The sequence below is a fragment of the Enhydra lutris genome, unplaced genomic scaffold, assembly GCF_002288905.1.
Source record: "Enhydra lutris kenyoni isolate GAN:26980312 unplaced genomic scaffold, ASM228890v2 scaffoldscaffold18, whole genome shotgun sequence".
NCBI classification, from domain to species: Eukaryota; Metazoa; Chordata; class Mammalia; order Carnivora; family Mustelidae; genus Enhydra; species Enhydra lutris.
In genome coordinates this window covers 7,031,113-7,045,390 of record NW_019154102.1, presented here as the reverse complement: position 1 = coordinate 7,045,390, position 14,278 = coordinate 7,031,113, and the positions used below count along the sequence as shown (strand labels likewise).

General features: G+C 43.2%; 1 protein-coding gene across 2 annotated transcripts in view; it reads right to left on the bottom strand.

Annotated features, from left to right (window-relative positions):
• LOC111148192 (echinoderm microtubule associated protein like 6) overlaps window positions 1–14,278 on the bottom strand; it is a 272,095-nt gene that overhangs the window by 43,830 nt on the left and 213,987 nt on the right. Inside the window, exons 24-27 of one of the 2 annotated variants that reach the window (XM_022504656.1) lie at window positions 11,714–11,802; window positions 7,845–8,021; window positions 669–870; window positions 414–555 (exon numbers count right to left, since the gene is read on the bottom strand). In XM_022504656.1, the coding sequence (XP_022360364.1) occupies window positions 414–555; window positions 669–870; window positions 7,845–8,021; window positions 11,714–11,802 (610 nt within the window). The remainder of the gene's footprint in view (window positions 1–413; window positions 556–668; window positions 871–7,844; window positions 8,022–11,713; window positions 11,803–14,278) is intronic. The other variant, XM_022504657.1, reaches the window with a different exon arrangement.

The following is a 14,278-nucleotide window of genomic DNA, read 5'->3' as shown; positions in this document are numbered from 1 at the left end:
ACAGACTCTGGTCAGAACAGAGGATTATTTTTTGTGATCCACAAATATTTCTTCAGGACCTTAGACACCCTCCCGCCCTCCTACCCCTTTAATCAGGATGTCTCCTGTTAGCCATCACGTTCCAGCCAGCGGGTGGCTATCCTGACATCCTTTCTGGACAAGAGGAAGCCTGATTCAACCAGATCTCGTGTTCATTCAAGTCATATTCCACAACCCACTTCCGCAAAGTGTGACCCATGCTTTGCCATGTATTAAGGGCCACGGGCAATTTTCCCCAGGTTAAGTCTGTATGCAGGTTAAGACTCTGTGCATATACACAAAAGCCTAGTCAAGGTAGCAACTCTGAGGCCAAAGAAAATGAACTCTTGTTGAAATCAGTTTCTTGTCATCAGATGTAATAAATGTGGACAAACCTGGCGACACCATACCTTTCTTCCACCGAAACTTCTTTCAGCTGCTGGTGTGGTTTGGTGCCTTCCATTTCCCTGATGCTCACTGCATAGATCTTGGTGGTGTAGTCAATGGCTTTCTCTCTAGCAACATCGCTGTCATAGCCTCAAACAATGGAAAGAAACAGGAGCATGGAGTTGGTTGGCAGTGGGAAGGGAGGATGGGGGGTGGGTTGTGCAGGAAGGGGCAGCAGCTCATGGCCGGTGGGGCTCGCTCACCTCCGTCCTCTTCCGCATCTGTGTCCGACTCCTCACTGTCCACTAGTTTGCTCTCTTGAGTCCCCACGAACTCCCTCGTCCAGATCATCAAGGCGGTGTCCGCGCCACCCACCGTGAGCAGCACAGAGTCATTGTGCAGCCACCTCACATTGGTGACGTGCGCGCTGTGCCCCACATACTTCTTGAATCTTGCGTGCTGGCCCTGTAGAGCCAGAAACCCATGAGTACCCCATCCAGAGTCTCATTACTCCTGCCTTCAGACTATTTCACCCGCATTCTTTTCCAGAGTGGCTTCTAGTGGATACAAAGTAAGCAGTCGATCTAAGCAGCAGTTTCCCTCTGTTTCTTTAGAGTGGAAGCTCCATGAGGGCAGGCACTCGGTCTCTTTTTTCCCTAAAACATCACCTGGCTTGTTACAGGTCCTCAGTATGGAGTTTGTGAGGAAAGGAAGAAACATTAGACTACAGAACCTACTTCTGGGAGCCTAATGAAGTGTATGAAGCTTATTTGTTTCTCTCAAATATCAGATGTACATTCTCCACAGGTCTCTAGTGGAAACTCCTGATGGTGAGTCTGGCTGACATTTGAGATGAGAAGTATCTTCCCAGTCAACCCCCATAGTGGCTTCTGTACCACAGCCCAGGACAGAAGACCAAGGGACTGCTTATAATCCTGGGGCCTAAAATAAGATTTAAAACAACACAGCAGTTTCTGCCACAGATACTGGAAACAATTTTCACTGGAAACACCCAAATAATTCATTTTAAAACAAAGTAAGGTCCTTTTCAACAAGCATAACCAAATAAAAGAGCCCAATTTATGAGTGAATACGGAAAGCTCTTCAGCGTTGCACACCCATGCCACACAACATTCACCCCAGGCGGGGAAGGAAAAGGGTGAAATACAAGGCGGCAGCTCACACGGGGCAGCGCTGACCTGCGGTGGAAGCCGAAGCTGCCACCAGAAAGCAGCTTCCATTTTTGGCTCATGAGCCATGGCCTGGCAAAAACAGCTCCGGCGAGAGCCATTTAAAGAGGGAGAGTTTTTCCATCCTCTCAGCAACAACCAGAGAGTACCTTGACCAATGTGGGAAGCTGCACACTCTTTCTGAGGTTGTGAGAGGGCCATCGGTGTCCCCGATGGAAACTGGACTCAATAACGGAAGAGGCTTCCAGAGGGTTTGGACTGGCATGCTAGGGAACCTGAAACCAGCACAGACACATGGCAGGAGACAGGTGCAGCAGAGTGCGTGACTCTGAAATACTTTTAGTCAAGATCTCTCTGTATTGGGCGGCCCCCTACCTGAGAGAGGAGTGGCAATGCCCACTCCTCAACAGAGTACTGAGTGTAGAAAGAGCAGGGAAGCAGAGAGGCAGGCCATATTTCCAGGAAGCCTTCCAGAGCCACCGGTTTGTTACAAAATAGGCAGAGATAATGGCAGCAAAGAGGACAGGCATAGTGGCAGCAGCCAGCCATGTGTCCTGCTGGTCTTCCAGTTGGAAGCAGGAACCTACCCACTGTATCTACTACAAACACAAGCTTACTTCTTGAGGTGGACAAAGAAAAGAGCCTGAGGAGTGTCGCTCCATACTCCTACTTACATAATGAGATATAGGGTTTCTAGACAGGATGAGAGACAAAATCCAAAAAGAAAGGTTCGGAAGGAAAAAAACATTCTAAGGTGATCATAATCAGATTGCAGAGGGAAAGAAAGTGACACAGGAGAAAGAGGAAAAAGTTCTGAGCCACTGAAGTGATTTCACAATGTTGAGATTCTTGCAGCAAAGGGGGATTCAAGATTCTCAGAATATGAAACAAGATCACTGCTCCATGGAACAATAAAGGGAATTCATAGTTACTAGACACTTTCAGGAAATTAGCTTCTCCCCCAGGAGGAAGAGGCCAGCTGGGATGTTTGGTGGTTCCCTTAGGGCCTATGGAAGGAGCCTCCTGCTGACCTAGCAGAGCCGGTCCAATGAGCTGTCCTTCCGGGTCATCATGTCAAACCACGCATTTGTGTATCCCTCATTGGGACTCTCTACCACAACTTTCCTCTTCCACTGAGTCACGAAAAAACAAAGAATCTGGAATATGTCTCTACAGGACTGGGTGTTGACCGCTGTTTGGTGAGGCTTACCTGAGAGTTTGACGATAGTGATGTACCCTCTCCCCAGATTCACATTTTACATAGGGCTTCTCTGCCTGTCACACTTAACAGACAAGGTTCCTTTCAGAAGAACCATTCTCTAGAAGCTCTGACTTTCTGGGAAGGAGACTTGAGAACATGAGGGTGGGTTTTAAAAATGTCAATGACATGGTGTATTTTAACCTCGCTGGTATAGTCGAAGGGCGCAACTTGCAAGGGAACGGAGGCTATGGGAACAACTGGCCAGCTATATAGATGGTGTCTAAGGAGAGAACTGGGTTTTCTGTGACATGATACAAGGTATTAGAAAATTGGGTGGACTCTGGAAAAGGATAGTCTGTTCCATGGAGGCAGGAAATAATGTGATAATCAGGGGACTAATAACTCATCAAGAAGATTTTACACTGTAAAACTGAATATATAAGAGCACGTGTTAGTCATTGCAAGAAAACTACCTGGAAGAGAGGCCAAGTAACTCCTAGAAAAGAAGAACAAGACAAGGGGTCAAGAAGAAGACATGACATTAGAGTGTAACAAATGGAACTTGGATTTTGGGCAAAGAGATTGCTCTGTGGTGATGAGCACTTGTAGGTATTATGAAGGCCCAATGACATGAGACTCCCTGCTAGACTATTGCAGTGGGAGGTGGCTAATGGGGTAGGACTGTCCTACCAAGACACCACATGTTGGGGAGGGGGCTTAAACAACAGAAATTCATTTCTCACAGTTCTGGGAAGAGGCTGGAAAGTTTAAGATCAAGGTGTCAGCCAATTTGGTTCGTGGTGAGAGCTCCCTTCCTGGTTTAGACACACCATCTATGAGCACACAGAAAGTATGCTTATGGCTTTTACTCAGTGTGTGTGTGCATGGAGAGAGAGAGAGTGATCTCTGTGGTGTCTCTTCTCACAAGAACATTAATCCTATCGGATCAGAACCCCAGCCTTATGCCTACATTTAACCTTACTTATTTCTGCAAATGCCCTCTCTATATTCAGTCACACTGGATGGTAGGGCTTCAACATATGAATTTTGGTGGAGAAGCAAACATTCAGCTTGGAGAAATTTGTCCAACAGGCTCAGAGCACTGAAGGAGTATGACTATAGAGCTAGAAAAATTCACCAGCTTGGGTCCCCATATTTAGGGGTGAAAGTGTACCAGAAAAATCAGATTAAGAAAAAGAAGAGGAAGAGAAGTGACACTATCAAAGTAGTTTACATTGACCAGGGGTTTTCAAATGCTGTTAAATTATGAAACTGTTTCTTTAATCAGATCTTACACAGTATAACTCAGGAATAAAAAGATAAACAATCCAACTTAAAACAGTGGATAAAAGATTTGTACAAACACTTCACAAGTGGTCAATAAGGAAACAAGTAAGTGCTTAGCATCCTTAGTCATCAGGGAAATAGAAATTACAAACACAATGAGATCATATTGTCTGCTCCCAGGACAGCTAAATTTTACAAGTCAGACAACATTGAATGTTGGTAACTGGACTCTCTTAACTTCTCTGTGAGAATGTAAAATGATACAACCACTTTGGAAGAAGGTCTGGCAGTTTCTTAAAAAGTTAAACATGCACTTCCCCGTAGACCCAGAAATTTCACTCCTATGTATTTACATAAGAGGGAGAAAACATGTCCACAAAGATTCGTCCAAAATATGTTGCTCGCAGCTTTATACAACCAAACACTGGAAAAGCATGTGCCCCTTGATAGCCATGTTGATAAACAAACTCTGTTCTATCCATACAATGGAATTCCACTCAGCTATAAAAAGGAACCATTATTACACAGAATGCCAAGGAGGACTCTCAGAAACATTATCTAAGTGAAGAAAGCCAGACATAAAATAGCACCTACTTGATCATTCCATTTATATGAAATTCTGGGACAGGTAAAATTTATCTATGGTGAAAAACAATGGAATAGTCTCTTCATGTGAGAATAGAAGTCGGGGGAGGGAACTGACCCAGAAGTTAGCATGAGGCAATTTCCTGGGGTAATGGTAGTGATCTGTATCTTGATAGGTGTTTGGACCATGTAGGTGTATGTATTTGTCAATGTTCACCCAAAAGGAACCTTAAGTGGCACCTGGGTGGCTCAGTCAGTTAAGTGTCTGCCTGGGGCTCAGGTCATGATCCCAGGAAAGCCCCATATCAGGGCTGAGCAGGAGCCTGCTTCTTCCTCTCCCTCTGTTCTATCCCTCCCTCCCACCCACTTGTGCTCTTTCTCTCTCTCAAATAAATACATAAAATCTTTAAAACAAAACAAAACAAAAAAAGGAACCTTAAAAAATTTTGTGTATTTCAACTAAATAAATGTTTTACTTAAAAAACACCATAAGCAAATACTGAATAATAGGTAATGATAGGCATGTTGAAACATTCAGGGCTAAGTACCCTGATATCTACAACTTACTTTGAATTACATATAGAATCTAGGTGGTGGGGTCCCAGGGGTTCGCTGTATCATTCTTTTGCCTTATCTCTATGCTTGAACATTTTTTTTCACAAAATTTTGGAAGAAATCTTACATAGAAACTCAATGTATAAAATACAAAACACACAGTGACTCTGATGAAAGCAGGGATGGGGCCCCAGGGCCCCTTCACTTGGCCCCTACCCTGTTGCTTCGGGTTGTCCTTGAGGAGCCTCCTTGGAATTCTGGGAGTTGGAGGAACACAGCTTGAAACTTCTGCGATAGCCAGCCCATGCGGGCAGGCTGCGGATGTGGATGATGAATTCCCAGGACCAACAACGAACCTAGCTCAGGAGGACGATGTGGTGGTACCGTGGGGATCTCAGCTATCTAAAGATCTGCCCCAACCTGTCTACTAAAACCGGTATCACTAACTTTTTGACTTGTTCTGTGGTCAAACTCATTTCAAAAAAATGTAGCTGTAGGAAGGACAAGTGCTACAGAGAACTGAACTCTGATCAGATAGGAAGGGGGGCTGGTAAGTGGTAGTGAAGTCATGAATCATTGAGGGAAGGTTACTAGTTGGCTTTGGAATTTGGGACTGGACGTATACATGAGAAGTGTGTCTTAGAAAAAAACTACAAAAATAACAATCTGACAGTATGTTAGCAAATGAAGGATCAAAGAGGAAGGCATCCAAAGAAACCCAAGTTGCAGCCAAGGAAACTGGTGTGGTCGGGTCTTAAGTGTACACGTGACGGAGGAGCAGATAACCGAGGATGAATACAAGTCTCGCCCAGACAACTTTAATACAGTTTCAGGAATGCTGAAGTCAAAACCTAAGACACTGAAAAGGAATTTAAGGATATATTTAGGGGTAGAAAAAAAGCAGAAGTTAGGAACACTATTTAGATCAGATTATTTAATAGCAACAGAAAACAGATCTACTCATTTCCTCTATAAAGAGAATGCTCTTCAAACCCAAAAGGGCAAAACAAAGCTGTATGCATGAGTCTACGTCCATCCAATGTGACCACAGAAGTCAGGTCAGTAACAGCTGGGGAGTTTAGAAACCAGGAGAGGTGGCACCAAACATAAAAAGGTTCCTGTATTCAAAAGGGAAAACATGTAGACTCTGGCAAATATTGATTCATGAGTTGATGCAATCCCTGGAAAATTCTAAGGTGAATTATTACACAAAAGGTCAATAAGCACTTGGAAAAGAAGTAATGATCACTAGGCAGCGACAGGGGTTCACTGTGAACTGTGTATCTTTTACTGATTGGTTTATTAGAAAGAGAGGTTAAGGATACCAGAGACACAGTCCATGTGGCTTTTAGCAAGATATTTTCCAAGTTATTAATGATGTGTCCTTGGACTAGACATAGAAATTTGAGCTCTGTGATAGCACAGTCAGGTAAATATAAAGGTCTGTTACTGACTGAGGAACTCTAACCCAATGGGTGTACTAATAAATAGAATATTGAAATGAATGGGGCTCCTGGTGCTGCCACTGGGTTTTTCTAGTCTTTTTATTTCTTTTCCCCATAATTTAAAACTTCCACTTGTGAAATGAGAAGATAACGTGATGCTGGAAAGGAAAGTAAGTATTTTGAAAAAATGTTTAAAAGATGTTGACAGGTTAGAACAATGAGGTGTAGTAACATAAATCTCATTGGGTACAGATATAAAGCTCTGTACTCAAATTTTAGAAAATCAATTGCGTACATACAAGATAAGGGATAACCTAAACATTTTTTTTCTGGAATGAAATCTAAGATTCAGCTGCACAGTGTGGCAGCCCATAGAGCTGGTGCCACTTGAGTGTGATCTAATCCAAATACAGAATCAAAAGAAGAAGGTAAGAGTCCTGCTGAGCCTGAGCTGGTCAACATCTGAAGTGGTGAATTCCATTTCAGATGAGATAGTCTGGAATGGAACTAATAACACGGAGTGTGATCAGAGGCAGGGGCAGCTGGAAACGACGTGCTGTGGGAAATGCCTGAAGAACCGGACACATTTCAGCAGGAGAAAATGAGATTTCAGAGAGTCAAATACTATCTTCCTCCACATGAAGGCTCAGGGAGAGGACTGCAGTTACTTGGTGATGGTTCAGAAGGCAGAACTTTGGCTAAAGAGAAGAAACTTCAGCTCTGTATAGAGCAGAACATTTTGACAATTGAACTAAGTGTTGGCAAAGATGCAGAGAAGCTGGAAACCTCGGTATTAAAAAAAAAAAAAAAGAACTATTTAATAATGAATTGGGCTGCTGTGTGAGGTAGTAAGTCCCTCCTCTCTGGAAGTATGCTAGTACAGGTTAGAAAGGCACTGGTCCAAGACATTGCAAAGAAATTCCTCCCTTGCAGTTGGTGAGATGTTGGATTTAATGGCCACTGAAGGCCTTTCAAGGAGGAATTGGATACCACGAGGATCTGACTTCTATACTAAACAAGTCAGGAGGTGTTTAGACCACACATAGCAAGAGGGGGGCCGATGACATCGCTGACTGCTTATGCGTTCAATATTTAAAAATCCACTTAGATACAATACATAGATTTTAGGTTATTGACGAGACTGAGCAAGTATATACAATAAGCATGCAGTATTACCTTGACGGGATAGGAGAAAAGCTTAACAAAGCCAAAATCATCTCCGGTGGCTAGGAGGGAACAGTCTTTGGTAAGACTGGCTGCGTTGACATCAGTCACGTCACTATGCGCAGGCCAGATGCCCTCGCAGGTGGGCCCCAGGACGCATGTCCACGTGTCCCACTCTATCTTCTCAATCTTAAAAAGAAGGAAGGAAAATGAATATATTTTCACACAATCGAGAGATCTTTTTCACTAGAAGCACAGTTGGTGGGCAATGTTACAGTAGTTCCCGGTGTACAGCACGGTGATTGCCCAAGTCTATGAGTCCGAAGCTCTGCTCAGCACAAGTGTAGCTCCCATCTGTCACTATCCAAGTCTATTACAATACCACTGACTGCATTCCTTATGCCGTATGATCTGTTTTTCTTTTTAAAAAGAAACGATATGAAGTGGAGTCGCTCTAACTGAAGACTTGGCCAACATCAGGCATTTGTGTTGTGATCTGAGGTGCGAAAGTTCCAAGCTGCATTTGTGAGTGGCCTCTGCATTATCTTAATAAACACTACAGTCAGGTAGCCATATATTTTTCTACAGATAAAATCAACATTTTAGAATTGTGGAAACCAGACGGCAAGAAAATCTCTTAGTTCTTCCCTAGATGTGTACCATCATTGAAGCCATAAACTGGATCAGGGTTTCTCAGTGACAGCGGTACTAAGACTCTAGGCCAGATGATTCTCTGTGGTCAGGGACTGTCCCGTGCACGGGAGTATTTTACTGGCATCCCTCTCTTCTACCTGCCAGTAGTCTCCCTCCCCAAGTGGTCCCCAGACATTGTCAAATGCCCTGGGGGAGGGGCAAAATGGCTCCCAAGTGAGAACCACTCTGCTTCATTGATCACTCGGGCTGATCAGTTAACATGCTATTTTTAAAAGTCACAGACATAATTTTTGTTTTAAAGGACTACTTTCTAGAAGGAATGTGTAACAAGATTCTGCAGCTAGCTTAAATCCTGTATGCTACAGAGAGACGATCTTAAAAAATTGAAGAACTGTTCATATTGCATTGCCCTAAAATATATATTTTATCCTTTAAAACTGTTTTGTCTGAAATTCATGGACAGAAGACTTAAAATTCACATAGGTCAAATTGTGATATAATCTAGGCTTTCCTTTTTAAAATAAACAACAGTAACTACACTGTGTGTTAGACTCCCCTGGGGAGTCCGATCAGCTAGTATCTCCTAGTATTACAGAGGAATGGCAAGATAAGACGCAGCTAGGGTTTTAGTCACAACACGGGGAGGTGTTAAACGTATTTTAGTTACTGAAATTTCTCATTTCACATTCTGTCCTTTCTGGACCCACGCAGAACTGGAACCAAAAAGCTGCACTGGCCCCGGTGATTTGGGGGGCCTCAGGCAGGACCACAGACAGGGGTGACTTGAGGTGGCTTAAAGTGGCCTTCTTAAAAAAAAAAAAAAAAAAGTGGCCTTCTCAGCAAGAGAAGGGAATCATTCTTGCTGGTTCTACAAGCAGACTTTCTGGCCACTGACTCCCTTCCAGGTTCCAGATTCCATTTCTGAGATGCCCCGTCCATCCCCACTGCCAGTGTGCCCTTTGTGGCACTTTCCTTGACCTCGTTATCTAGGGCTTACCCTGTGGTCACCCCAGCAGATCCCCCTTGGCCAGATCTGGGCCCTGTGGTCCCCAAGCAAATATCTCATTTGCTGGAAGCTCTGGAAACTGCATGTAAAATGGAACATTAAGTATGACCTCTGTAATCCATAAAACCGCAAAGTGGTAAATTTGTTAAAAATCCTGGAACTTAGAAGGAAGAAGGGTCCTCAAAGGGTCTTTTCCACAGCACCTCACCTCACAGCTGCGTCATTACCATGGTGATTTTCCAGGGGAAGGAACTGAAGCTCAGAGAGGTGAGCCCCGTAAATTGTAAATCACAGCTGGCTTAGAGGAAGAGGGGAAACAACCTCAAGAGAGCCAGCCTCCTAGTTTAGTGTAGCTTTAACTGCACCGTGCTGCACCGTACCGATTTAAACAGACATTTTAATATTTGTCATACTTAACAGTTTGCTGAGTAAGCTTTGCATTAGTTTCACCATGACTGTTTAAAGAAAAAAAAAATCTTTTTTGTAAAGAGGATTTCCCAAATCCTTCCTATGCAGCTGAAGGGCCTGACAATACCGGTAAAGGAAATGCTGAGTTGCCTCTCTAGGGCCCTGAGGAGGAAAGACTGGGGATGCTAGGCATGGAAACATCAGCAGCATGGCCTCCCCAAACAGCAGCACCAGGGACCAGCCTCTGGGATACCAACTGTAACCACAGAGTGACAAATGAAATCTTCAGAGCCCGAGCCTGGCATTGCAAGGAGCCTTGTAACATGAACTTCCCTCGTGTGCATCCTCTTCTTATACATAGTAAGTGCCCAGTGGTCCCAAGCTAGAGTCATTCCCCTCTCCACCATTGGGTTAGACTGAATTTTACTGTAGTATACTTATTTGGGGGCACCAGAACATGAAGGGAAAAGACAGATGAAATGATGTAAAATGATGTTAAAATACACAGGAGAAATCCAAGAGGCCCCGTGGTCAAGGCTGCCAAGTAACACATGGTCCCCTCAAAACTGGGACTGCAGCTCCACGGCTCCTGCTGTCCTGGAGCCTTCCTCTCCCTCTCTGTAAAAGTCGACTGACAACCATCACACTAGTCTGTTCTGGAGACAAAAACATAGGCTTATGAAGAGCCAGAACATTCACCAAGTATCTAGTATCTAGTGAACAAGTGACATAATTTAAAACATCTCTTACTCAAGGCTATGGAGGTTTCTTTAAAAAAGTTAAAATAGCAACTGATCAGAGATAAATAAATTGGGATCTGGGAGTGAGAACAATTGACCAGTCAACAATCTCCATGAACATAATGCCATCATCTATGACAACTGCTGTTTCTTACATAGTGCATAAGTACTTTAGAAACCATGAAAACATTATGAATGGGCGCAAGTCCCAGTGTCCCTGTCCCACTTTGCAACGATGGGGTAGTTTCTATTACTAGCAAACTGAAGTCAGAGAGAGGCGGATGCCTGTCCCTCAGCTGTGTACCCTCTGACCCCTCTCCTTCTACAGAAGCAAGACTTCCTTTTCTTTCATCAAAGGTTACACAGCAAATAAATGAGTCGGATTATCTCGTGAGGCTGAGACAAGGTCCTTAGGGCTCAATCAGGCAATTACCTTTTGGCCATCCACGTTCGCATGGACCCTGAGAGATCCACCTGCCCACAAGAGCAGCAGAGCCTTTAGGAAGGCATTAGTTCATGGATTCAGATTTTGTATATAGGCTTGGATTTCAATAATTAAAAAATGACCTCAGTGGCCAAGGACGTGAGGAAAATATGGAGAGGGGAAATAATTTGATACAAATGGATGGTCAGGTTGTACTTTTATCTTGAAAAGTAATTTCTCCCACTGTTGTTGCAGAAGATAATACTATAATAAATAGTAAAGAGTGAGAAAGCACGTTTCAAGCATTTATGTTCACAGAAAGCTGTGCACGAAAGGCCAGGGATGTCCAGTGGAAGAAGGACTATGTGGTACCCAAGCTGCGAGCTTAGTCGGTGTCTCCCAGCAGAGGGAAATGGAGCAGAAGGCAGACTGCAGGAATGCGCCATGCTACACCAGCAGGCCTGGGGATCCATAGGTCCTCAGAATGGAGGAAGCTGGATTAAGCAGTCACATTTAAGACACAAGCACGCTTAAAGGTACACTGAATATAACCCCTACCAATGGATAATAAGTGGCAGGTTTTTATTTAAAATGGACATATTACCTCTTCACAAAACACTTTTTAAAAATCTCTGTATAGGACTGTTACCTCTGAAGGTCTTATTATATGCCGTTTGCCTCTTGGAGCTTCATAAAAGAGTTGTTCTTTGGCACCCGAATTAACTTGCAACAATTTTCCTGGTATGAGAGAATGAAGCAGAAAGACAATTCACATCTGCACTTATCTTTCTATTGTAAAGAGCTAAGCACGGTTGCAACTATTTGGATTCACTTTAATCAGTCTCGTAAATTGAGCAAATAAATGGTGAATTCTCCAGAAGTGCATGTACAGGCAATTACATGGCATGGCTCAGACCCCGGAGCCAGGAATTTGTCAATGGGGACCTCATTCCTTTTAATGTGACCTTGCACATCCCTCCTAGAATCAAGCCTGCTGTGTTTTACTCTGTTGCAATAGAAGTACATATTTTTCGAAAGCTTGACAAAATCTGGGTTTTTTTTATTTTTATTTTTATTTTTTTTTGCCCGTTTTCCTGGTTGCACAAGCATGCAGTAAAAGGAAACTGCTTTGGCAAGAACTATGGCATCAGACATGAGAACCTTGTGGCAAGCATCCACATTTACCCAGACCTAAATTCTAAATTTGTCCTTTGAAGTTTAGAAACTGGAAGATAAAGACACACAAAACAACCTACAAATGCTCCCCCCACCCCCACCTTACTTGAAAATTTGTAAAAAAAAAATCCAAGATTTTCTCCAAACAAAGGGTTGAGCAAAAATGCTCTTTGGGTCTGATTTAAAATTAAAATCTTGAATTTGTTTTGATCAATGTTGAAGATGAGATATTCCGAATCTCCTCCCAGCACCTCACTAATCCTTCACGGCTTGAAATTTAAATGACTCAAAAGATACAGACCGGTATTTTTTTTTTTTCAGCATTTTTTTTTTAAAGATTTTATTTATTTATTTGACAGATAGAGATCACAAGTAGGCAGAGAGGCAGGCAGAGAGAGAGGATGAAGCAGGCTCCCTGCCAAGCAGAGAGCCCGATGTGGGGCTTGATCCCAAAACCCCGAGATCATGACCTGAGCTGAGGGCAGAGGCTTAACCCACTGAGCCACCCAGGTGCCCCTTTTTTCAGCATTTTAAAATCACAGGACATTTCAAACACATGTAGAAGTAAGAAGAATATGAAGAACCCCTACGCGTCCAGTCAGTGTCCAGCTTCAACGGTTACAAGCTCATGGCCCAGCCCCGTTCCATGAGCCACCACTCAGGCCCTCACCAGATTTTTATGAAGTTAACCTCAGGTGGCCTAATATTTCATCTTAAATAATTCTGTGTACATTTACATCATACCATTTCTTCCCCTACTTGTCCCCCATAATCTGTACATCTAGTAGTCTTGAAATGTCCTTCCTGCAAAAGTATTATCAAGATAAGAACTCTGTGTCTTCTCCCAGGCTCTTTAATGCTCAGGTGGGAGCCACCTGGGTCTGCAAGCTAGTTTGGTGAACCTTCTGAAGCTGCAGGTCTATTGCTCAGTGATTAATTAAAAATAAGGCTATTTTTGTAATTGAAAATACTAATTTGCTGGGTTATAAAATGGTGATGAGGGGCCTTGGCTGTGAGGAGCGAGTGAATTTGAAAATGCTTCCTTTGAAAAGGGCACATTTCCCTGAATTTGTGGCTGAACATACACAAACAAGAAAAAAAAAAAGGTAGTTAAATGAGCTTTGGCTATTTAATATTATAAGAAAATGAATAGTATTTTTCCAATGAACTAAATAGACCTACAAAGTATTTTTTAGGATTCTCAAGAGGAAGTGCAAATAACAAATGATCTGGAAAAGGGATCAAAGAATTCAATGACAACATTCTTTGATTCAGTGGCTAACTGTAGATAGCTTCTGGCCATGAGATACTAAGAATCAAAGAATTCAATGAATCGTAATCTCAAAGAATCATAATTCCCAGATAATCCCAACAATTCACTTTACACTGTAGTTTCAAAGGTAATATTTTAAAGAATACCCCAAAATTATTAGAATAGTTAAGTGAAGCACTTTATAATTGCAAGATTATGAGAACATCTAAGCACAAGAGATAAGCACCAGGAGTGCTGCTCAGCACCATAATGTCTGGGGGTACCAACCTAGCTCATGCCCTTTTCCTGAGAACTGACCCCTGCCTTGGGCTGCATGGACCCCATGGCCGTGTTTATCCTCTGGAAGACAATGACCCAGGATGGGCCAGGACAGAGATGGGAGTGGGCACTCAAATTCCCTTTCCTGGGAACTCAGAATCTTGGAGACCCAATCAGTGGGTGCCTAGCTGGGATAAGATGGGAACTTTGGAAGTGAGGGTGGCATTTTGGGGCAACTGAGTGGACCACGTGCCAAATGAATTAAGGAAAGCTGCCTGTGCAGAAAGAGGGGCCAAAGGCAGACACCAGACCGTGGACAGCAGTGGACACTGAACTGAGCTTCCTCGGAGCAGGAGAGGAGAGAAGAGGGGAGAAGTGCCTGCTTGGTTTTCTGGTTCATTCCTAAAGCGAGTTCCTCAGGAGACATTGCTTCCAGCTCTTGGATTTCATGAGCTATCCCTATTTCTTCCCAATAAGCTCATTGATCATTATTATTTAAAAAATTTT